This window comes from Rhinolophus hipposideros (genome assembly GCF_964194185.1).
Source record: "Rhinolophus hipposideros genome assembly, chromosome: 7".
Taxonomy (NCBI): Eukaryota; Metazoa; Chordata; class Mammalia; order Chiroptera; family Rhinolophidae; genus Rhinolophus; species Rhinolophus hipposideros.
Genome location: NC_138053.1, coordinates 90,209,036 through 90,234,876, shown reverse-complemented (window position 1 = coordinate 90,234,876; position 25,841 = coordinate 90,209,036). Strand labels below are relative to the sequence as shown.

Here is a 25,841-nt window from a genome sequence, read left to right as displayed (position 1 = left end):
TAAAAATTATGTGAATGTACTGTCCCACTCGCTCTCTCTCATAGCCTATCTAATAACCAGGATGGCCACTAAGTGACTGAGTGGTTGCATATGCAGCATGGGCCCCTGGACGAAGGGATGATTCATGTCCTGCGTGGATGGAGCTGGACGGCTGGAGGAGATTTCATCACCCTACTCAGAATTTAAAACTCATAAAATTTTTATTTCTGGAATTTTCCATTTAATATTTTCAGACCACGGTTGACCATGTGTAACTGAAACAGTGAAAAGCGAAAACGCAGAGAAGCGGGGATTACTATACTTGAAATTGTCACTTGTATATTGTCAGCCTTTCTCTCTGGAATGTATGCCCCCCGAGGGCAAGAATTTTCTTTCTTCTTTTTTTCAGTATATTTATTTATTGGGATTTTATTTCTTTATTTCTTTTGTTCACTCTTTTGTTCATCCCCAGTCTCTAGAACAGTGCCTGGCACCTAGTGAGTAATTAATAAATACTTTCTGTATTGTTAAAAGGATGAATAAATAAATCAATAAACAACAATTGCAAAATCTGGCAGAACTGTATATGGTACAACTCTTGTTCTAACAAGGTTAGGAGTCAGGTATTAATTAAACACTATCGGGGTGGCTGGTTAGCTCAGTTGGTTAGAGCACAGTGCTCTTAACAACAACGTGCCTGGTTCAATTCCCACATGGACCCCTGTGAGCTGTGCCCTCCACACTAGATTGAAACAACTATTTGACTTGGAGCTGATGGGTCCCGGAAACACACACTTAAATAAATAAAAGTTTAAAAAACAAAAATCAAAAACTGGGATGATTTAAAAAACACACTCACAAAAAAGACACAAAACCATCCCATGCCAAGAACTTTGAAAATGTTACTCGATTTAACCTTCCAAACTACATTAGGGAATTAATACATGTGGCATCACTGTTGGCCACCTGGCTTACTTAGTATGTGGCTGAGCTGAAATTTGAACCCTGGTCTGCATACTGCTAACATCCATGCTGCCTCCATCCTTGTGTTTTCTGAGCACTTCTTTACTTTCCAGCTACAAGATACTGCAGTCTCATCTTGTATAAGAATAGCATCTTGTCTTGGACTGGTTCCTCTTACCGGGGAACAGTATTGGAAATCAAGGTCTGGTGCTAGGTGAGCTTAGTATTACAGGAGTGACACTATAAAGATGTCTCAACAGACAGGGCCAGGAAATGGTTCTGTGAATACTAACCCATGCAAAGCACATATCTATAAACATTTCTATATGTAACCATTTGTATCTATAGTAAGCCAAACATGGGTTTATACTTAAGTTTCCAACTCTAATCCAGTAGTACATGGTTCATTCTAGTATCTCCTTTTTTAATCACCCAGTGTTTTTCCACTAGAGTTGTTATTAACATAATCTATAATTACTTGGGTTGTTGTTTTTTTTATTTATTTGCTTACATATGGTCTGTCCCTCACCATTAAGAATTACAATTTAGAAGCAGAAGTGTTATCTATTTTAACAAATTCTGGAACAGTGTCTCCTATAGGATAGTGGTTAATTTGTTGAATGAATTAAAAAAAAAAATAACCAGTAAGAAAGTCTTGATTATATAATTCATAGTAGAAAACACAAAGATGAGACATTTTGAGGCTGCCTCTTGACATGAGTAAAATCATCTTCTAGACCAAAAATAAGCACATTAATTTATCGCTATGCCCTGTTCTATTAATCATCTCCATGCAGTCCTCATTACTTGGCATTGAAATTCTCCCCACAGGCAATTCAAGGAATGGTTGGTATTTTTTTTCCTAAAGTTTACTGTAGGAGAGCCTAATCGTGTCCAAAATGAAAGTAACATATTTCTATGTCACATTTTTTTTTCTGTAACAGATACTACCTTCAGTCTTAGTAGGGTGCAGACCAGAGAGAAGGGGCAGACAGGAAGTAAGGAGACTCGTCACCTATCCTTACGTGTTCTAACAAGCACCCTGTTTGAACAATGTCAGTATCTTTCCCACAGCGTCTAAGAACCACGTGTCACCCAAAGCTATCCAATAAATTTGGGTACAGTTAGTTCTAAACTTGTTGGCTTAGAATTTTTCCACGTCTTACTACTATTTCTCAAACTGCTGAAAAGTCTTACCTAGGTCTGAAAATGACTTTAATAGAAGACATGGCACTATGACAGAGAGTCTACCATGAAAGATAAAGGAAGACAGTTTGGGAGGGGACTGAAAGGTGGTTTTGCATTCAACTCTTTTTTCCAACTTCCAGGTTTGAGCTTGTTCATGCTGGATCCTAGAGAACAGAATGTGGGCAAAGGCTGTCATTCCTATGTATTGTGTCTTTCTCCAAAGGACTGGAGGTTCCCCTGGAGACCTCCCATCTACTTGCCCCCATTAAAACAGTAAGGGTGAGATGCTGTCAAGAAAAGGAAGAACGAGAACAAAGGAGGATAAAACAAACATTTACTAAATGCTCAATATATGCCTGGCAAATCCTGTGCTCTTTTCTACTCTACCATAAGCTTTTTATTTTCTTTATTTTTTTTTTCCTTTGAGTTAATGCATTGGCCACTTACATACATATTTATATTAAAAGGCTACAAATGTAACATAGAAAAGAAGTTAATACAGGGGAGGGAGTGAAGGGGAGAGAAAAAAGCAAAAGCATTTCCTGTGGCTTCTGGAGTATTTTTCCACAAGAATATAAGTAAAATCCCCTGATATTTGTGAGAGATGTTATCCTTCTTAACAACTTTTTTTTTTTTTTTAACAGGCTGAACAAACCAAGGTGTGTAAATTTCCTGAAATAGTTCCTGGTTTATTTGAACTATTCTGTAACTCAGAGTCATGGCACAACTGCAAATCCATATAGATAACCAAGGAGCGTCCAGGAGGTTCCTGAAATAAGAGTTATATGCATATGGGGAGAGCCCCTATGCCCAAATTAAGCCTTGACCCCTTGCACATAATTAGCACACCAAAATGAGAAACAAAACTAAAAGGCATATCAAAAACTTGAAATCTATCACTCCAATAAGGATATACTGCCCAGGTGGCAGCAGTCAAAATGAACTATTCCAAAGAGATGAAAACTGGCGAGATCAGGTTGTGAGACGGTAGTTTTCAGAGCGTACCACACCTAAAGGAAGGATGGAATAACAAACGTCTCCTCAGTAAGTTCTCTCTGACTTTGCCCAGAAAGCAATGCTGCCAGGGTTTTTCACATCTTCCCATGCGACGGCTTCTCGTCCACCTCTACTTACGTGGGGCTTCATTTGGCTAAATCACGTACAACAGCTGTTGAATGATGACTTATGCTCACAGGGAAGACACTGTCAACTATCCAAGGATACAGAAAGCACAAGCCACACGCAGCTTTTCTTGGCTGAGTCCTCACTGTCTGCCATCCATTTACTTGTAATTGTAGACGATTAGCTCCTCGTCAGTCCACTCCCTGCCTCTCAGAAGGGTCGGAAGCACTCCAGCTTTGCTCTCAGAGTCATCCCGTTCTACTCTTAGAAGGTCCGAAAATAGAAGGAAGCAGAGTTTCCTCTGTTGCAATCTCTTTAGCAAACGTCAGTCACATCACAGCAAGGCCACACACCAGGCAAAGCAGAAAAGGAGCAAGGAGGAAATGGTCTGTTCTCTCGCTCCGTCTCCCTGTGCTTAAGTATTGTATTCACAAGTGGAAAATCATTATTGAAGTTATGTGACAATGGTACACAGCACTCATCAAAAAACAACAACCCATGTCACCTTGTTTTCAGCCAGGTGGCAGATTTCACACCAAAAAAAAGGAAAAACATTATACCCAGTAGACATTCTTAGCAGCTCATCTATGCCTATGATCATACAGTAAAATGCCCAACAAATTATTCGAATTCTCTGAGCAAACACTAGATGAAATCCTTCAACCAGTGACAACCTCAAGAAAGCAAGTGAGTCACACACACATGGGTAATTTCACATGCAGAGTCATTTTTCATGACATTTTATTTTTTGAAAAGAGTAGATATCTCTCACTGGAAAACTTTTTATTCTAGATTTTTAAAAATAGATCCCACTCTTAAGCCTTTTTCCTATGGCCTAAGAATTGGATATATTGGCCCAGGCAGAATCAGAATAGGATTATTAGAAGATCAATTTAAGAGCAAGTTGAAAATTGACAGCCAGGAGATGGCTAATGTATGAGCAATGAATGCAGCTTGATTTCCTTAAGTCGTTTTCTCACTGCAGAAATATGAACATGACCCCTATGATTCTGTCTAACTTACTAAAATACTCGTTCATTCATTCATTCATTCATTCATTCATTCATACCACACGTGTTCATTGGATGCCTACAATGTGACCACCAAAGTGAGTCTCAAGCTATACTGATCTGTGTTACATAATTTATTCTAAAATTTGTCCCACTCACTGCTACTATGCTTGTCCTCCTAGAAGGCAAACCTGGAAACCCCGAGAAAACTAAAACAATATCACTGCAATACACTGGAAAGGGCAGCAGGGAGCCTGGGAGAACCTGTTTTCAGGATGGATCTAAGTGCATTCCAAAACTCACTAAGATGAGAGACAGTGGCCTGTCCCAGCGACACCGAGGGCTTATTGAGATGTCCGTGCCTTCTGCTTCTGACTTAACTAAAACTACTCCTGGAAATTTACGATTGCAGTCTGATATAACCAAGAAACTGTTTAGAAGAAACAATGGTTTTAATATTTAATATTAAGAAGTTAATAGTATTTTGTTATGGAGCTACAATACCATCATTTCCTAAATGATAAAAGTTTATGATGATTTCACTCAAAATTACAAAGAAACATATAAAAATTTTAAAACACTTCACCCATTTATTCTTCTCAGGTCAGAAAACACCTAACTCCATGTTAATATGCCATTTCTTTAAATCAGGGGTTGGTAAACTACCACCAAATCCAGCTCACCACCTGTTTTTATGTCAGCAATGAGTTTTTAAATTTTAAATGGTTAGGGGAGGAGGGAATCAACAGAAGAATACTATTTCCTGACACATGACGGTTATGTGAAATTCAAATTTCAGGTCTACCAGTGAGGTGTTACTGGAATACAGCCATACCCATTTATCTGTGCAGTGTCTCTGACTGCTTTCCTGCCAGAACAGTAGTCAGGATGGGACCCTCAAAGCCTACAGTATTTACTATGTAACTGCAGAAAAGATTTGCTGACCTCCAGTTTAAATAACAAGATAAATGTTATCAAGTGAAGATATTTTGGAGCCATAACAAGGTTCCGCTCCTCAATGGCTGTCAATCAATCTGCTCCCTTGATTTGTTTGGTCAATAGGTCTGCCCGGATCCACCCAGGAAGGGGTTCTTTCTTCTATAGGCAGCTGAGTGGGGAAGACTTAAAAGAGCAAAGAGAAAGGTGTCAAGAAGGAAGTACGCTTAAAAAGACTGGGAGAATGTAGAAGAGCAGATACAGGCAGAGAAGAAAGTACTGGAGGGTATCATCCATGGAACTTTACCCCCAGTCCTCTTTCCAGAAAGGGTAAAAGCAAACACCAGCACACAATTCCCTAAACGGCCTCCATCTCTTTTTACAACCATCTCAGAACCATCTGACTTTGAGATAAATTGTAAAATCACATGGCCCATACAGTAAATAAGATAAGATGGCTATAAGATGGCTAAGTAGAGTATAATTTACATATTTTATTCAGTAGAGAATCATTCATCTGTTCTAGTGAGTAAAATGAAGATTCATGGGTTTTGAGAATTAGTAAGCAAATGAAACAAAAATCATTTCAAAAAGGCGAGCAAACTGCCTTGTATATGTTCTTTATTTTGACATTTTTAATTACCTATAAAATATGCTAGTATATGTATTTAAATACTACATTCTAACATTGTTTCTCAGTTATTCAGGCATGGTAATGAAAAGCTTCCCTTCAGCTGGTCATTTGCTATTAAACCTACAGAGAATGTTAGCAACAGAAAAAGTAAACTGGTGGCTTACCATGTCACCAGGTTGTATGTATGCTGACATTATAATCCATAAAATGCAAATGCCTTCAAGTATTTCAGATGACAACATGCAACGCTGATAACATCCATGCTCTGATGTTCTCTTAATACATTTTCAAATCATAGTCAATTTTCAATGATAATTTGTCAGCTTCTCCTAGTGCATCAGTTCCATCATGAGAATGACTTAATCACTTCTAAAGGTGAAAATACCCCTTTTGTGGCAGAGCCCCATTTAGGAAAATAATGACTACAGAGTCCTCAAGAAGTTAATTCAAGTTCTATAAAGACTTTACAAATACACCTTAGAACATTTGCCAAGATGAACCTACCTCATGCCAACTTCCCTTCTAATTCAAAACTGTCATGATGAAACCCAAGGTTTTAAGAATATGGATAAAAATAAAAATACTCTCAAACCATTCTCTTTCCTAAGAGACTCTCCAGTCATTCTTACTGCTACAAGAGCACATGCTGCTGACAGCACATTCTAAGTGTTGAAAGGAAAAAGCAGTAAGAAACCTAATAAAAATGTTACAGGCTGTAAAATTGGCCAAGGGCCTACTATCTGCAAAGTGTATATGGCCTACATGCAAGTCTCAATCCCATCTCAGGCAAGTCCCTTTCCAGTCCTTTCATCTGCTGCTCTGAGTAATGAAGGAGGAGGAGAGAAGGGTGATAGACGCCACTGCTCATGAGCAATGTTTGGCCACCTGCCTCTGCCCCTTTGTGATTGCCCCCATGGATCTCTGGGGCTTCCCCACCTTCTGCCAAACAAAGGACAAGCAAACAATGGCAGCTTGAGGAAGCTGAAGAGCACTGCCTCGTACATGGCCACCTACAAAAACATCTCATAACTCCAATTGTGATCTCCAACCCACGGAGAGGAGCATCTGGAGAGTAACGTTCTGAGATCCCTATTTTCATTACACCTGACTTTTAAAATGCTGACTCATTCATTATTTATGGTACCAAATTTGGTCAGAAACTGAGATGGGAATCTCCCAGAAAAAGGGAGTAAAAATCCAGGCATAAAGAATGGTATGAAAAGAGGCGTCATTAACTTTACTTGGGTCACAAGAGACTGAAGAAAACAATAGGGACTGGTGAGCACTGTTACGTTAAGCAACTAAAGGTTCCCATCTGTTTGAATATGTAATAATCAGAGCAAACATTAAAATGGCACCTACTATGTGCCAGGTACTATTCTAAGCTCTTTACATATATGTATGTATTTAATCCTCAAAACAATGTATAAAATAGGTGCTATTATTATCTTTTAAAGATTAGTTACCTGAGGCACAAAGAGTTAAGTAACTTTTCCAGGGTAATACAGCTTTTGCCCTTCACTTACATTATGTTTTTCCATGTTTAGGCAGAGTAGTCCGTCTCTTACAACAAGTTTGAAGTTTCCAGTACAATACTTTATCTAGTAAATGTTATCTCTTCAAGCATCTATAATTCTTCACAAAATATTGAAAGTATTCACAAACCTGAATATAGCTTAATTAGTTTATAATGTCACCAACACTTCAAAATAAATTTGATTGTATATGTTCTTACATGTCACAAGTTTTATGCTATACTATGAGATTCAAAACAGAATTGGCTTTTACCCTTAGAATATCATTAATGCATCATCTTGAATACATTCATCAATAGATTCCAGAAGTAGGTAGGAGGACAATGCATGTAAATGACTTCAAATGTCTTAATTAACTCCTACTGCTAATGATACAGCAATTAAGGTTTAAGTACGTTAGAGACGATACATCAGTTTTCTATTGGGCCATGGTGTTGAGCATCACAACGAAATGGGGAGGTTTAGACCCAAACTTTCCAACATTTCTAATCTCAATGAGAAAAACAAGTAAAACTAAGGTTTTAGACTCATTGCATGTAATTCCCTCAGACACACACTCACGTGCTTCCTGGCTAACTGGCCCCTTCCCTTCTCTGTCCCCATGTCCCGCTGAGCACCAGGAGGCACATCACAGTGATAGTCACTTCTGAAAGTACTTGAGGATATGCATCAAGCACCACTGAGGGAGCCGACCTCCTATACATTTTTTTAACCTTCTTGATTTCTGAGCCCCGGGAGAAAAATTATGGTAAAGGCCTGCTGACCAATTTGGACTTTGGGAGGACCAAATGCAGCAGACATGAAAACGTCATTTCCAAGGTTGGGCCTTAAAGAGATCTGCATGTAACTTCCGCTTTCTTGGAATGCAACCATCATATTGTGAGATGTCCAAATCACTAGAGAGAACTGAGGCACCGGTTGAGAGCCCCAACTGAGCTTCCAGCCAACAGCCAGCACCAAGAACAAGTAACATGAGTAAGCCACGTTGGATGATTCAATCCAGTCAAACCTCTGGATGATTATAGCTTCAGACTATGTGATGTCACACGTGTGAAGAATCGCCCGGTCAACCTCAGTCAACCCAGTCCCTTAAGAGATAATAAATAATAATTGTTTAATCTACTATATATTTGAGATGGTTTGTTTTGCAGTGATACATAGTCAAAGCCTTTTTAGACCACCTTAGAGACCAGGCTGAAACCAGTTCCTCCTTGACCTAGAAATGTCAGGGCAGCTATGATGGAGCTGAGAAGAACACTTGCCAATATGGGGCACAGTGGCTAAGACCATGGATCTCAGAGCCAGACTAAGTGTGAGTCCTGGCTTTGCCTTTTACTAGATATGTACCCAGCAGAAGTTACTTAACTTTCCTGTGCCTCAGTTTCCCTTTGTGTAAAACAGAGATAATATCCCCTACCTCATAGGCTTGTTATGAAGATTAAATATCAGTATATGTAAAACACTTAGAACAGTGTCTGACACAGTAAGTCTTCAGTAAATGTTTTCTCTTAACGTTATTATTTATTCTCTATTCTGTTTTATATCCAAGAAACCACCTGCTAAATACTATGGGAAGGCTCTATACTTGAGACAGAGGGATATGGCAAGTGAAGGAGAGGCCATAATACGCTTCCAAGTTGATGCTGTACCATGAGGAAATGGAACTCTGCTACGCCATAACGCATGGATGTGATAAATGCTAAATCTAACTGGCCTCAAATCAGCAAGGGAGGAAACCAAATATCGGAACTAGCTCAGCTTACGGGTTATCTGTAACAGAAATGTCAGGCAATTAGTCAAACTTTATCTGACAATAAACTACTCCTAGGTACAAGAATCCACACTTTGGAAACTTTATAACTGATTTCTGTTCATTAAAAGTACTGAGCTTGAAATTTATATTATGTATTAACCAATGTCACCCCAATGAATTTAATTCAATAAAAATATATGTGTGTGGGGGGGATGAACAATAATAAATAAAGAAAACACACACAAAGAAAACTGAGCTTTATATACATATAATGTAGTCCTGGTAAGTTATTTTCTCTGGCATGATCTGGGCTATCATCACACTCTTACCAACTTTCTTTTTTTTTTCCCCTCCCCTTCTTCTGCCTCCTCCCCTCCCCCCACCCTCTGGTTCAAGCTGTTTCTCAGTCTAGTTGTGTAGGACACAGCTCCCTGGGCCCATGCTGGTATTATGAGCCTTGCGCTCCCCCCAACTGAGGCAGTCCATCACCAGTCCTCAGTCGGCTGCTCAAGGCAGCTCAGGGCAGCTCTCGCCAGCTGCCGGCCACTCACAATGGTCGCCGGCCGCTCACAGTAGCTCACAGTAGCTCACAGCAGCTCACAGCAGCTCACAGCAGCTCACAGCAGCTCACAGCAGCTCAAGGCAGCCCAGCTCCAGGTACAGCCGTTGTTCACAATCTTAGCTGTAGAGGGCGCAGCTCACTGGCCCAATCTAACAGGCGACCTCGGTGTTAGAAGCACGGAGCTCCAACCACCTGAGCCACCAGGACGGCCCAACTTTGCTTCTAAATATTATTTTCTAGTTCATTGCAATAAATAGATCAGGTTACAGATCATGGTGGTATTTGCATATGTCATAAAGAGTAATCTTAACTGTAATATTAATACTGGGTTAATTTATGGTTTTTGGTTGTTTTGATTTTTTGGCCATTATATATATATATATATATATATATATATATATATATATATATATATATATATATATATATATATATAATATACACATATATAACATATATACTTTTATAAAGTATATATATGTATATATATTATATATATATATATATTTTGGGAAATACCTTTGTTAAAATAATTATTACTTTTTTTAACGAAGCAAAACATAATGGTAATCATTCATTTTGTGATAGGATTAGAAACAGCAAATTCTATTTTTCCCCAGCCCTTTGTCTCTTCTCTATTTTAAAATTACATCAAGGATCTGCATCTATTTTGCTTCAAAAGTAATCATCCCAAATGAATTAATATATAGTATTCATAAGTTAAAGCTTTTGAAATACTTAGCATTCTCCTTCAGCTCTTGAACATGTGACCATAGCACTTCTCATGGGATTTTTCACTGGAGACTCAAACTCTCCATTTGTCATCGCCATGTATTTCTATTCATAAAGTTATTGCAGATTCAACTGCACTATTCATACCCTGGTCTTTGGACATGGTTCCATCTGTTTTTCAAGACAACTATGATGAATCCATAAATTGATAACCAAGTAGCTCAATCAATTAGAGGTTCTGGGAAAGTGTGTCAGGTTTATGCCTGTCTTCAGCATGATAACATCACTCATTCACAGTGTTATTATTCTTTCCAAATTATTTATAAGCCTTAGGTCAGCTTGAGAAAATTCATATTTTCATTTCATGCCTATTAATCATGCCTTAAATGGTGGCTATCAAAGATGCAAATTAATTGCAAATTATGTGGAGGATGTACAAATTAAAAACTACAAAATTTAAATTATTGATATAGTAGCAATTCAGTTTCCAGGTTCTTTCTGCAAACGTAATTTCACCTATTTTATACTGCTCAATGCAAACAAACTTTGGTAATTTAAATAGAAACAGGGAACACTAGATTTTATGACTTTCTTGCCTCCTAACTTTTCAATTCCCTCTTCCTTTTCCTTCCATTACCTCCTTTGTCTGCTTTGATCCCTGCTCTTTTATGTCTGCTTAACTTCAGCCCCATGTCACTACCAGATCTTGTCAATTACACATTATTCTGCCTTAGTTGAATATGTCTTCTTAGTATTTAGTATTTCACATTACACTACTCTTTTCAAAGAACTGAATTAGTTCCACCATGACAAAAAAAACCAACAGCCTATTTTTCCAAGGGCATTTGCAGGTTTATGGGTATTGTGATTATACACAATAAGTTTAAGAATATATACAATTTCAGTAGTATCATTGAGAGTAATTGTTAGAAATGCTTCTGCATCCGCTACATAGCTGACCACAGCAAAGAATGAAAGAAATCAAAATTTAACTGAAAAATCCTCCTATGAAAAAGAAAGCCCGATTAAGTGAAAAAAGTGTTCAGATTAGAACTAGATTATCATAATTGTTTTTGAATAATAGGTTCAAACAAAGTTTCCATCCTAGTAAAGTTCTGCTTTACTTGCATCTGTTTTCCATAAATAGAGCCCATCCAGGGTTTCAAAGCTTAAATTAACAAAATATTACTAAAATAAATCGTGTAACATTTCTAACTAATAAAGTTGATTTAACTGGAGTATAAGACATTTTACCAACTTGCCCCTTTAGAAACAAGATGGGAATAATTTCACCAGCAAACAAATTAATACAGGAAACCATTTGAATAAATGTCTTTTGAGTTTCTCAGATAAAAATGTCACAGATTTTCCAAAGCACATCTTTACAAATTCTAAATCTTGGTTTTACCGTAATTTGCATGAAATATGTTTAAGTACCATATGTAAATATCCCTAGTAATAACTAAAGTCAAGTGCACTTACGTTTAGTAAAATTATTTCAGGGGGAAAAAATCACAAATGTTTACCTGGCAAGGTTGTTTCATTTTAATGGCTATGACATGGTATCTGTAACAGCAGAGTTCGCAGGTCCAGGAACCCCTCTCACTGATCCACTTCAGCAGGCAGAGCTGATGTGTATACCGAACGGACCCATCACACCGGCAGGGGTTCAACAGCTCCCCCTGAAAAGAAAACAGCTCAGTATGAAAATTTATGTTTGTGTTTCTATTTTAAAAATCTAACACTTGCTTTCTTTTCTTTCAAAGCCATTTTCCAGAAGGATACAAGTATCAAAATCTAGTCTAGAAAATGAAATTAAATTTTTATACCTCTGATGGGAATGAAACTAAAGTTTTAAAACTATCTCAAAGATATTGCTTAGAGTTATGACATATATGTTCTACCAATATACAAAATGTCTTCAAGATGTAGCTCCCAATCCCTTGGGGGAAAGCTGTACTATTAAATCTCTTTAATAACTTTTAAGTGGATGGTCAGATGCATTTCCTCTGCAGTTATTCTTAATCATTGCTAAAGAAGAAATGCATGGCATCCCAGAAAGTAGCCTGCAATAGCATTACGCTTTCATTTTTTTCTAAATGTAGCATCATAAATATTGACTAAGGGCACTACATTCTTGAAAGCCTGCATATTCTTATGCAATTTCCTTACTTTTAAAAATATTAAACCTAATGTTTTCTCAGACCACACATTTTATAGAGAGATATATTATCCTGCTGTCTCCGTGACTACTCGCCTGTAAGTTTGTACGCAGCTCTAATGGAATTCACATTTTAGAATTGTGTTTCTACAAAATATAAAGTACACGGTTGCCCAAACAGCCTTTCTTTCACAAGACCAAAGTACATTCCTATTTCTCTTGTAAAACTGTAACGCATTTCACATCACTGAGATCAGGTGACCAAATTTGCAATAAGCGAAGACGCTGCCCTTTGGGTTTTGCCATGACTCACCCCCGTTTGTATTCTAACGTGATCTGCCTCAGGATACATGGTGTAGAAAAAGGATATAGGTCTGTTTCTATGTATAAACCAAAACCCATTTAGTAAATAAAAGACCTACTATTCATATAAGTGGCATTATCATTAAAGCACCTGAGGAATGTGTAGCCGCAACACCACATAGGGGGGAAAAGTGCAGATCAAATTACAGCCAGTATCCGCCAGCGGGACAGTTTCATCTGCCTTCACAGAGAGGGAAAGGCGGACCTGGCCCAGACAGACGCCTGTCCCTCGGCGGGAGCAGACGGGCCCACAGCGGTGCCGGCCGGAGGCGCGCGCTGTCCGTGGTGCTGAAAGGCCGGCGCCGCGCCCTCGGCGCCCTCGGACCCGCGCCCGCCGCCGCCGCCCTGCGTCCCGCGGGCCGTACCTGCTCAGCGCCCTGGAAGCAGATCTTGCAGATGGGCTGGTGGTGCAGGTGCTGGTGCCCCGCGCGCTGGTCGCCGCCGCTGCTGCTGCTGCTGCGGCTGCTGCACACGGAGCGCGTCTCGGGCGGGTCGCCGGCGCCCCGCCGCTCGCCCTCCCCGCCCGCGCCGGCCTCGGGCGCCCCGGGGCCGCCCTTCCCAGCCGCCGCCTCGGCGACCGCTGCCTCCGGGAGGCGCCTGGGACCTTCCCGGGAGTCGCCAGCCGCCGATAACTCCTGGCCGGCGGGCGGCAGGGGCGGCGGCGGCAGCTCGTCTGGCCCCGCGGGGCGCTCGGGGGACGCGGGCGGCGGCGGCAGGTGGCTCGGGGTCGCGGGCACCGAGGTCGGCTCTCCCGGTGGTGGGGGCGGCGGGGGGGGCGGCGGGGGGGGCGGCTCGGCGTCCCGGCTCTCCGCCCCGCCGCGCCGGCTGCCGCCCGCAAGGCTCATCGCGGTGCCGCCGCCGCCCTCCTGCCAGTCCGGCCGGGCTGGGGCTGCGCGGAAGGGCGCCCGGCGGGGGCGGGGGACCGGGAGGCGCCAGGCAGGGAGGGAGGGGGAGGGGGGAGGGGGGAAGCACCGGGGCTCCAGGGGCTGGGGGGCGGGACGGGGAGGGGGCGCGGAGGGCCCGGCGGCGGCGGCGGAAAAGGCTGCTGCTCCGCGGAGTCGCCGGCTCGGCTCTGACGGAGGCGGCGCGGGGTTCGGCTGCGCGTGCGAGCGCGCGGCGGGGGGAGGGGAGCGGCCGCGCGGAGGGCTGTCCTGGGGGAGGGGAGGTGCGGGCGTGCGGGCGCGAACCGCGGGAGGCGCGGAGAGCCCCGGCCGGAATTCGGAGGCGGGGGGATCCCCAACCGCCTCCTCGGACCCCGCCCCGGGGCGTCTCACGTCGGTTCCGGGGCGGACTACCCCCCTGCGGGGCGCGCGGCACTGCGGCTCCCGCGAGCGGGCCGGGGCGGGGGCGCAGGCTGCGGGTCCAGCCACCGTTACTGGGGGGGCGAGTGCTGTGAGGCGGCGCTGCGCGGGGCGGGGCGCAGGTGGGTGAAGCCGAGACCCTCGTGGGAGCGCGGGCGCGAGGCTGGTGCGCTGCTCGCGCCGGAGCGGGTAGAGCGGGGGCGCGGGAAAGGGCGCGCGGATCGTGGGAAGGTAACCGCCGCCGCCCAGCCACTCCTCCCACCCCTCGCCCTGGAGCACCCTCACTGAGCCACTGGAGCGCTAAAACAGAAGTCTCTGCAACCTATGTCCTCCCTCTGTCCTACGCGCCCCCCTCTCTCCTACAGTGAGTATCCCGATTCATTTGTAAATACCTTGGATCATTTCCTGGCGTGGTTCCTCCTAGGGAAACCTGGTGCCACGTTCTGTGACGGGTGGTCACTTTCATCCCTGCTGTATAAAGGACTCAAGTGACACCTCTCCTCCCTTAGAAGGGGCTGCAACCTTGGATCTCAGTTATACCCACCGCGGAGCCAGTTTCTCTGTAACTCCACTTCGCAAAACCTGTCTGGGACTCATCTTCCAGGGCAACAGTCCCTGCAGTCCTTTTCTGAAAAGACCGTGCACACGCACGGGATTCCGAATTAGCACAGTGTAAAATCACAAAGCATTGCGTTGTTATACTGCAAAGTGTCCAAATCAATAGTGATTTTCACCAGTGTAGCGCTTCACCTTCTAGGACACAACAGACTCGCACTGGACTGTCTTGTCTGGCTGCATTTCATAGCTAAAAACCCAGAATCAGATAGGTAAAGTAACGTGTTCAAGGTCACAAGACTATTAACAAAGAACTTGGGAGCTCACTGACTCCAGATTTTCTAGCTCAAACACAGAATGACTTTTTCTTCCCATCTTCTCTCATGCTTCCGAAAACAGTATTGCACTATAAGGTATGTTTGATGGCACTGACTCCCATTAATAGATAATTCAGAAATAGTTGAGATAACCTACCAGCTTAAATTAATTTTTCCAATATACATTTTGGCAGTAAGAAGTACATTTGGTTAAAAAAATAAATGCTCCAGCTCTTTTGACAGAAAAGCGGAGAAAGAAAGTAGTAAACAAAAAAAAGTCAAGTATGCTGTCACATATGGTCGCTGATGAAATGGTTCCCAGGAATGTCCTCTTAACACTCAGGCCCCTCAAACTAGCTTATTTTTGGTAGCAGAGTGGCAGGCAGCAAGCACATTTTTAAAATAATAATCCCTGAATGTCCTAGGAACTTATCACATTGAAGAAATGTGGTTGTAGATAGGCTTTCATTCACAGTCTTCACCTGTCAAAATGACATTGCACAAGTCTCTATATTGCTACAGTTTTAAGATAATCACAAACCTTGGTCCTAAGTTCGTGAATTAAAAGGTGTCTGAATTGTTTTTTTTAATCCCCTAAATCAATTTATGACTAGTAAGTTTCTACCAGGTGTGATAAAGTACATTATTTGAAGGACAGCATGAAAGCTGTGGCTTCTGTATAAACAATGCCGAATGACTCAGACAGCAAAGTCACATAGATAAAGGAGGAAATGGCCACAATGCTAACTGTGTCCTCTCAGTTGATTGTTTCTGAAAAATAGCTCCAGTATAAAAAAAAAAAAAATTAACTTTCCTGGATATGGTGAGTAGCCCCATAAAAACATTATTTCCCAGCTTCTGTGACCGCCAAAGTTGACCTCTCCCTGAAAACCGGGAACTTGTTCATGACCTTCAGTTAACTCAGTGAGTCTTCAGTGGATCAAGGAGAAACATCTTTGTAACTTTGACTTCATCCTCTGCCATAAAAATAGAGAACAATGGGGGAAAACAAAGGATGAACCACAGTCAGCTGCTGACACCCGAGTGGAAGAAATGATAGAAATACAGACATCAGAGGAAGAACATGAGGGCCCACGGCCACTGACAGCCGTACAACAGCTGATGTGCATACACCAACTGAAAAATGAATGAGAGGCAATTCTGTCAATTTGAGCAAATGCTGAAAGGCACATCCCACCTACTTCAACCTGTATAAATGAGGAGAGAGAAAAATATTACAACGAATGCTTGAAAAGTCTCCATTCTCATGTCTACCCCCCACCCCTCCACACACACATACAGTAAAATGTACCCTTAACTAAAAGAGGTCTTTTCTTTAAGAAGGTGCAAAACCTCTTTCTTAAACATCAGGGCTTTCTAGAGTTGAGTCCAATGATAGGTGAGAAGTGGGAGGGGCTCAGGCAAGTATGTCCCCAAAAGTTCTTTAATGATGTTAATAGATATTCTTGAACTTTCCTAGTGACCACATTCTGGAGGTGTCCCCTGCAGTCACCTCAGTTGTTAGATAGAAAACAATCTAGGGTACACTAGGTCAGAATGGTTTCAGAATGACCTTGAAGCTAAAGTAGGTATGGTGACCTTGATGTGTCCTCCAAACAAAAGGAGAGTTAGCCTAGGGAGCTCTTTAGAATTGCTTTCCAATTCTATTAAGTTTAGCCCTTCCAGATGCTCCATAATTGTTCAGTTGACACCTTTTCAGTGCACTAATTTGTCTTTGTGGCCACTGAGTACAATACACAGAATTCTTAGTTGTCCTCAAATAACAGAGAAAAGAAATGAAGAACTCAGGTTATCTTGTGTGGGTGGGAGGGGCATTTTTAAAGAGAACAGCGGAGGACAATCTGTACTGTGAGTACTCAATACAGTATGTAGCTTGTTGTACACCAGGAATAAAGTGGTGTCAACACCACACAACACAATGCCACGTGCAGACAAGTCCACAAATTATATCTCCTATTCCAACCTCTCCACTGAACTCCAGACTTATGTATCACAGTATCTCCTTGACTACTCTACTTAGATACTTAAGACTCATTTCAAACTAACCCAGTCCAAAGGCAAACAAGACCCCCAAACTTGCTGGCATTTCCCAGCCTTCATTATGCCAGTAAACCAGTTGTTCATTCATCCAGTTGCTTAAACTAAAATCCTTAGAGTCATCCTTGACTTTAATTTTTCATATTATATATTCTGTGTATCAAAAAATTCTTTCAGGTGTACTTTCAAAACATACTCCAAATTTCATTACTATTTTTCACCTCTACCCCCACCATCCCAGTTCAAACCACCCTCATGGTGTACCAGGACTATCAAAATAGCTTCCTGGGACTGTGTTTCTTACTCTTGAATCCATCCCCTACAACAGCCAAAATGATCCTATTCAAATACAAGTCCATTCATGTTACCTTCCTGCTTTGTACCCACCAATGGCTACCTATCACACTTCCTGCAACATCAAAAAATCTTAGCACACCCTATAAGTGTTCTGTCTAGCTCCTGGATATATCTGTGAAGACATCTCCATATCCTCCTTTCCAGCCTATCTCCCCTCCCTGTTGTTCATTCCTACCAGGCTGACCTCCATGAGAATTTTCCAAGTGCACCCACTTTTCACATTTCCAGTTATTATGGCTCACTTCTTTCAGATCTCTGCCCAGGGACACCTCAACCAAAAGACTTTCCTTAATCTTCCTGTCTGAACTAGAATCTTCCACTTTGATGGTAACTCTAACCCTTGCCCAGTTTTACTCTTTTTCATATCGCTTTACTATCAACATCATATATTTACATATTGTGCATATTTTATCTGCTTCTTTTCTCATCTAATCTTCCACTGGAACACTGGCTTCATCAAAGACTTTGTTCACTGCTTTGTCCCCGGTGCCTACCGTATTTCCCCAGAAAATCAGCTCTAATGTGTCTTTTGGAGCAAAAATTAATATAAGACCCAGTATTATTACATTATATTATATTATATTATATTATATTAATTATATTATATGTGGTATTATATTATGTTATTATATTATATTATAGACCCTGTCTTATAGTAAAATAAGTCCGGGTCTTATATTAATTTTTGCTCCAAAAGACACATTAGAGCTGATTGTCTGGCTAGGTCTTATTTTTGGAGAAACACGACAGAAGAGTGCCAGTCAGACTAGTTACTCAACCAGTACTTATTGAACAAATACATGAATAATTCAGACAATCAAGCTGGTAATTATTAGCCAGCTTCTGTGTTTAAGGCGCTGTGCAGCTGGTTAAACCATAGTTCCCAAGTGGGAATGCAGTCTGTAAGACAATAAAGGATACAGTCACAGCATTTTCATGCACGCCATGTGAGGCAAAATATTTTTTGTCATTGCTGATTCAAATTAAAAGTATTCTGTTCTCTTAGTAATTTGTAATTGCTGCCTAATTAGTCATTTGCTACCATATAAAAGTGAAGTCAAAGTCTTGGTTGACTTTAATTTCACAAATACATCAGCTATTTGAAAATTCATGCCACTGGTCTTAAGGGAAAGTGATGGAAAATGGATGGATGGTCTCCATACCTGACCAATCTTGTTGATCCATCACGTTCCTCCTTTGATTTTACACTCCACTGCATTCTGCGTTTGTCAATTCTACCCGTAAGTTTGGTACCATTCTTTTCCTTCATTCTTTCTTTTTGCCTCTTGTATCTCTCCATTGTTCCCTTTCCCTCCTGGCTCTTGCACTCGAGGCCTCCAAATCTAACCCTCTCTATCCGTACTAGGTTCCTTGATGCTCACCAACTTCCTTTGACCTGACATATCTCCAAGAATTAGTACCTCCTCCGAAAGCTCGTGGATATCCAAACTGCATACAAATACCATCAAAACTATGAGATAATTAGCTTCCTAATTTCTGCCAAAAGTGCTTCCTTCAGTCTCCCCCAAAATGCTTTGAGGACCTTCAAAACAATAAAATATCTTGAGTATGTTTGATTTGGAAAGAATCATATTGCATTTTTTAAAAATTACAAAAAATAACCAAGCATTATGTTCTCCCTTAGTTTTCTTGCCTTGAATCTTGCAAATGCTGAACGGCTTTTTACCTGACAGGGTGAAGACATACAAGTATGTTGAATTGCTGTGTCCATTGGATATCCCTAACCTGACTGCCATCTAGAATGCAATTGAATCGGCATGACCTGATAGGGCCACCCAAGCTGTAGAAGGAGCTCCAATAAAGCCAACCCTGACTCCCCTCAGCTGAAAATCATCTATTTTTCTACCAAACTCACATGCCATTTTTCTGACCTTTATCATATTATGCTTTGCATTGTGGTTAGCTATGCACTTATCTTACCTCCCCCGCCTCAACCCTTGTAAGCTACTTGGAGTTTGAGTCTGTTTAATGAACCTTTTGTCTGAAGCATATACTATGATAGCTGACATTAGTCATAGCTCAGTAAATGTGGATTAAATAAGTAAACATTAACTGAAATCTTCATTTAAAAGAAATAATACATACTTTTAAAAAGTTATTCATAAAGTGCCATATAAATAACAACTTAAAGATAGCTATGCTTTCATGATGTTTGAACGGAGAGTAGAAAATTAGTTTATTACAGAGAGAACTCACTAGTCAGAGACAAATTCTTCTATGGACATCTTTATCAGAGCCCCTAAGGATCAATTAGAAATTAATAAGCACAGTGAAATGCCCAAGTTTCCTTTCTCTTCTCCCTTTCCCTGCCCACTCTCCCTCGGGATATTCCCCTCACCCACCTGGGCACCTGCACAGTTTCACCGCCATTCTAAGAATGGATATATAAAGCAAGAAACAGACAAGTATGCTGTGCTGGAGCTTGGCTGGAGCAGGCTACTGGCCTGAATCCTGGTTGCTCTACCCATAGAATCCGAGGGTATCCACTTCTTTCAAAGGGCTTCTGTGTAGATTCGGAACACTGGTCTGCTCCCCTCTGCCTTAGAAGAGACCTTGTTCAAACAAGAAGAGGGGGCAGCTCCATGTTTATACCAGATCACAAATTTTATATCCCACCCCTTTTCCAGACCTTAGAAATTGGAGGAAAAGTCTGGACTGTGAGCTGCTGACCAGTAACCGAAGGTGCTGTCAACAAAAGTACATGGTTTGGGTGAGTAAGGAGCAACTCCACAAAGGAAGAGAAAAGTTTCCAGAGGAAGGACTGACAGATGCAAATAAATGCCAACGCTCCCCACATCTTGGAATTTGACTTCTAACCCATATGATTTACAGTACTTGTCAGCTCCTTCCTTCTGTCCAGCTGAACTCCCCAACTTAGCCCCTCCCAACTGAGCCAACAACATGAAACTACACTCTAAAAGATACTGAAATGCAAAACCAAGAGTTATAAGTTGCAGCTATTTAAGGCTTTTCAAATGCAGGGCATTTTGAATAAGCGGACATAAGTTAATACATTGAAAGGAAAACAATCTTTGATATAAAGATGAACCCAAGAAGTTGGTGTATTTGTGGGGGAGTGAGTGGACCCCACAATAGGTATCATCAAAAAGGGATTGAGTGCAAACCATAAAAACATCATCTTTTTGTGCAATCAACAATTAGCAAGTGACAATTTTTTGGTAATGCACTTTGAGAGATCGATGGACCTGACTTTAGAAAAGCCACAAGCCAACAAAGATGAGCACGTAGACATAAATGTTACACAGGTTAAGAGTTGTACTATGCGGACAAAAGGTGTAAGGGAAGTACAGATATAAACAATTCTGCATGAGAAAGAGGATTCATTCTAAAAACAATTTCTCAGAGTGGGTCATTTGAGCTGGGCTTTGAAGGCTAGACAGAAGTGTGCCAGAAGTACTCCATCACAGCTACTAACAACAGCATGAACATAAAAGATACTGCTGTGGGTATTAGACATAAGAATGAAGTATATAGAGACAAGGAAGGGTGAGAGAAGATATGACCCAGGTTCATAAAAAATGAAGACAGTGGTAAGTAAGATAAAAGTGAACCTACTACATACACACTGAAATACCACAAGTGGAATACATCTTCTGTTGGAAAAATATCACTGTAAGAAGAATTTAAACCATTTAATTACCAACAAGTCACTATTCCATTAAATGTAACCCAAAACTACCTAAGAACCAGGAAATATGCAAATCAGCCTCCAACAGCCCACTGCAGCCCACCTAACACATTCGCATACACATCCATTTACTAATGTTTCCACTTTCCTGGCAGGTAAGACCACTAGATCTGTTACAGTTGATGTTAAACATAATCCTTATAAATATGCTTACCTAGTAATTTCCCTTTTCACAGCAAATCACATGTAATAAATTTGGAAATGTAAGCAGAGAAGCAGCTTCAGGAAATAGTTAATAGTCTAGCCCTCCCCCCAAAGAAAGCCCACCCAATAATTTAAAAATCTCAGTAGTAAGAGTCCATTTAAGAGCAAACTGCTCTAGCTCCTTCCTTCCTCCTCCTCCTCCCCCTCCCTCTCCTTTTTCTTCTTTTATTTTTATCATTATTATTATTACTATTATTATCAATTATTGTGCCTTGTTTTCTCAGATTAGTTATGTCTTAATAAACGTACATCATTAAGCATTGCTTGCTGGGGAAATAAATCTTTAATTAATCTGGATCATCATTTTTTTATCTATTCTATAATACATGGAATGGGAAAGATGGATAGAAAACCCCCAATTCCTTGTTGGGTAAAAGAAGGGGAGAAGTAGGGACAGAAGAAAAGAAGGATTAGAAAAAGAAAAGGATAAAGAAAAAAGAAAGAAGAGAAGGAGGGAGAGAGGGAGAAAAAATGGGGGAGAAAGGGAAGGAGGGAGTACAACAAAATAAAACCAATTTTGTTCATGTAGGAAGCTGATCAGATCATTGCCTGAAACAACATGCCTTATAAAGAAGAGGCACTAAGGTGGTAACTCTTGAATTTTAAAATTACAGAAAAATAATAGTTGAATAAATTTTAATTACTTCATGTTGGAAATACATTAGATCTTTGTTTCTTGTTTGTTTGTTTCTGGTGGGGCAGAAGGTGTTCTCTAGAGGCTTCCCCTCCTGCCAGCTGCCTGAGCTCATCCATATACTGTTCCCACAGGGAGGAAGACAGCTCTTTAAATTTTATTGAACAATTCTCTTAAATTCTGGCCTAATAGAACACCTGGCCCAAAATGTGCCATCTAATTAAGACTGGAGAACAAGTGGTAGATAAGCAGAGTTGGGCTGGAAGTTAAAATTTCTAACCCAAATAATGATAGCAAAAAAAAAAAAAAAAAGCAAACAGCTCTACATGCAGTTTAGTAAGCCAATGGGGATGTTTGCCTTTTTGCATAGCACATGACCATCCCTTACATTCACAATGAAGGGCCTGAGTCTCCATGAACAGTTAAAGAATGATGAGACGCGTGTTCAGAACATTCCCTTTCAATATTGTTATTTACAAATATTTACCACTTAAAAATAACCAAATTAAAAAGTATTCACACGTGCCATCCTCTGGGCAGCCCTCGGGTCTCCCTCCACCCGCAAGCCAAGGCGCGGCCCCTAGTCTATTGCGCCACCAGCGCCCTCCTCTTACTCTCTGGCCTTTCTCCACCAGCAGATCACAAGGTTACTGGAGGCCAGATTATTTATATACATATAAAATGTATAGTTTGTCCCCAGTGCTTAATACTCATGCGTCACTATATAATGGGTATTCAAAGAAGTTTTATATAACGAACAAGAGAAAAATGAAGTGGCTGTAACACTTTTAAAGAAGATTTATGTTAAAAATAGATGAGCTTTCAACTACACGAACCATTCTTTTGCACTTAACCAATGATAACTAAAATCGATTGGTCATTTACTGCGTCAGGCTTTATTCCAAGCATTTCAAGTGTTACTTCATTTAATCCTCCCCACAGTGCTATGAAGCAGGTTATACTGATGAGGAAAGTGAGGCCAGAGAAGATGAATGGTGCCCATTCAGGCAACTAGCATGGGACAGAGGTTCCCTTTGCACCCAGGCAGTGTAGCTCCCAAGTCTTTCCCCTTAATCACTCAGTTATATGCCTCCTTGGGTTTGTCTGTCGCTTTGTTTTCCAGAGAAGACCAGAAAAGAAACCTGTGCTGCGACAGGTGGCTAAGATCATCAATGTAGCTTCACCAGTTCAAAATCAAACAAACAAATCTCAGTATTTTAACCACGCCTCTACCCTCCGCTTCCGAGTTCAACATTTTTAGATTCCATATGTAAGTGAGATCATACAGCATTTGTCTTTCTCCCCCTGACTTTTTTCACTTAATATATATATAGTGTGCTCAAGATTCATCCATGTTGTTGCAAATGGCAGGATTTCTTTCTTTTGTAAGGCTGAATAAAATTTCATTGTGCATATATAGACCACATTTTCTTTACCCATTCATCCACTGACAGACACTTAGGTGGTTTCATATCTTGGCTAGTATGAATAACACTGCAATGAATGTGGGAGAGCAGTGTTGAAAGATAAACTGGGCCATATTAAGATTTTTTGAAGAGTTTGGGTAAACATTGATTCCAAGTGGGCAGCATCTAATCTAGCAGAGAGGAAGGAGCTCCAAGGATCTGTAGGAAACGAAAGACTTTTACAGGCAGAGGAAGCAGGACCAGGGAAGTTATGCAAGGCAAACAAGCCAGTTGGTTGTTGCAAAGTCACTTTCCTTCAGGGGATGGCAGGGGCTTGTCAGGCAGATGACCTCACTAGTGCTGATGAGGTGATTCCTGACTGACGGGTTAAGATCTGTTTCTAGGTGTGGGGACAGAGCCAGGAGAGTAGTTTCCAGGCTCTGAGCCTCACGTGGAAAGGTGCTGGCTCAGGTAGTAAATGGCCATCAACTGTGATTGGCTGGCCATCAGCTGTGGCTAGTTGGCCATCAGCTGTAACCAGTGAGCCATTGGCCACTAATATAACTGCCGTGGCTATGCTAGCAGAGAAAATGGGGGCTAGCAAGAAGATGGTGGCTGGGCTGGCAAGTGCGGATTACAGTTAGGATGGCGGGTTGCAGACGGTGTGGATCCAGCCTCCAGTGAGACTATAGTGCCGCCTGCGAGAATATAGTGGTATGACTCCCCTATCTATGGCTCTGTGGGTGTTCCTTTTTGGCCTCACCATATCCTGCTTTCTTATGTGGGGAGCGGGAGCTGAGACCTCGCAGGCCGCCCCGAGCGACACTAGGAGACCAGGAACTGTAAGTCTCAGTTTGGTGACATGGGGCTTAGCATAATGACTCCATTTGAGGCCTGTTGTGTTGTTTTTAACAGAGGTAAACTTGAGTTTCATCTACATTTTTACATTTCTGCTCCTGAATAGTAGGGAGAGTTAGGATGGGGGTGGCAGGGGTTGCCCCGTTACATGTCTGACCTGTTGAGATTGAGAACATGTCTCATAGCAACACTCAGAATTGTTTTTGATTCCACTGACTGAGAGAAAAATAACAAGAGTGGAGGAGGGACATTGAGTGGAGTAAGTGTGACACTTCCTAGTCACTTATCTGTGTACTGTCTGAAAAAAATGCCCTGCTGCAAAAAGCCTATTCACTTTAATATTTTAGAGAATAATTCATTTATAAATCATGATTGAAACCAGTAACACAAGCCTAAAACCCACCTTAGTGAGACAGGTTAGTTAGCATGTTGTTAAGTGGGGGTAGGGGGGTCCCCTGGTGAAATAAACAAAAAGCAGCCGTATCCTGAAACTCTGGGTTCTGGAATGTCTTCTTCACTCCAGGACAAAGATATGAGAATGCACCTCGAGGTTAATAAATTATCTCAAATCCCTTCTGGCAGGACAAAGATCTGATAGACAGGAATGGGTTATTTCGTTAATCCCTTCAGGATGAGCAAACAGGACAAACCTGATAATGAATTCTTTTAGAAGGCTCCAGCCCCCTCCCCAAACAGGCAAGGGAAGGTATAAAAGTATGAGCTTTTACCTCAATCACTGGTCTTCCCAGTTTCCGGTCCCCCCCCTCCCACTCAGGAGCTGCAACCTCTTCTCCTGCCTCTAATAAACTATTTTCCTTTACAACTTTTTGCCCCTCCCTGGTCCGTGTTTTCATGTTTCTTCAGCTTCACGAGACAGCATCCCGACCCACACTCAGAAACTGTCGACAAATCCAATGTCATTGACATCCATTGGGGACTCACAAAAAATATTCCTGCTTCATTAGCTCTGTGGTTCTCAACAGAGCACAACTTTTCCCACTCCCGCCCCACATCCTCATTTCTAGGAGACACTTACCATGTCTGGAGACATTTGTGGTTGTCACAGTGGTACAGGAGAGTTAGCATGTCCCTAGCTGGACAAGGAAGTCCCTGGTGGAATAAACAAAGACGGTCATATCCTAAAACTTCAGGTTTTGAAATCACTCCTTCGCTCCAGGACATAATGTAACAAGGCCTTGAGATTAATCATAAAATTCATTTTGGCCTGACAAATGGAGCAGATCTGATAGATAAGAGTAGGTTACTTTGCTAATTCCTTTAGGATGGGCAAGCAGAACAAACCTGGTAGATGAATTTCATTAGAAGGTGCCAGTTCCCTTCTTCAAACAAGTCCCCTTCTCCAAGCAGGCAAGGGAAGGTATAAAAGTAAGAGCTTTTGCCTCAGTCAGGGGACACCCCCCATTCAGGACCCCCTCCTGCTTGGGAGCTGCAACCTCTTCTCCTGCCTCTAATAAACGATCCT

At 41.6% G+C, this 25,841-nt stretch overlaps 1 protein-coding gene across 1 annotated transcript in view; it reads right to left on the bottom strand.

The window, feature by feature from the left end:
* MARCHF11 (membrane associated ring-CH-type finger 11) overlaps positions 1–15,169 on the bottom strand; it is a gene marked incomplete at its 5' end in the record, with an annotated part of 97,160 nt that extends 81,991 nt beyond the window's left edge. The window contains 3 exons of the mRNA XM_081053615.1: positions 11,941–12,096; positions 13,304–14,539; positions 15,122–15,169. Coding sequence (XP_080909741.1) covers positions 11,941–12,096; positions 13,304–14,539; positions 15,122–15,169 — 1,440 coding nt within the window. The remainder of the gene's footprint in view (positions 1–11,940; positions 12,097–13,303; positions 14,540–15,121) is intronic.
* Between the last annotated feature and the right edge of the window lie 10,672 nt (positions 15,170–25,841).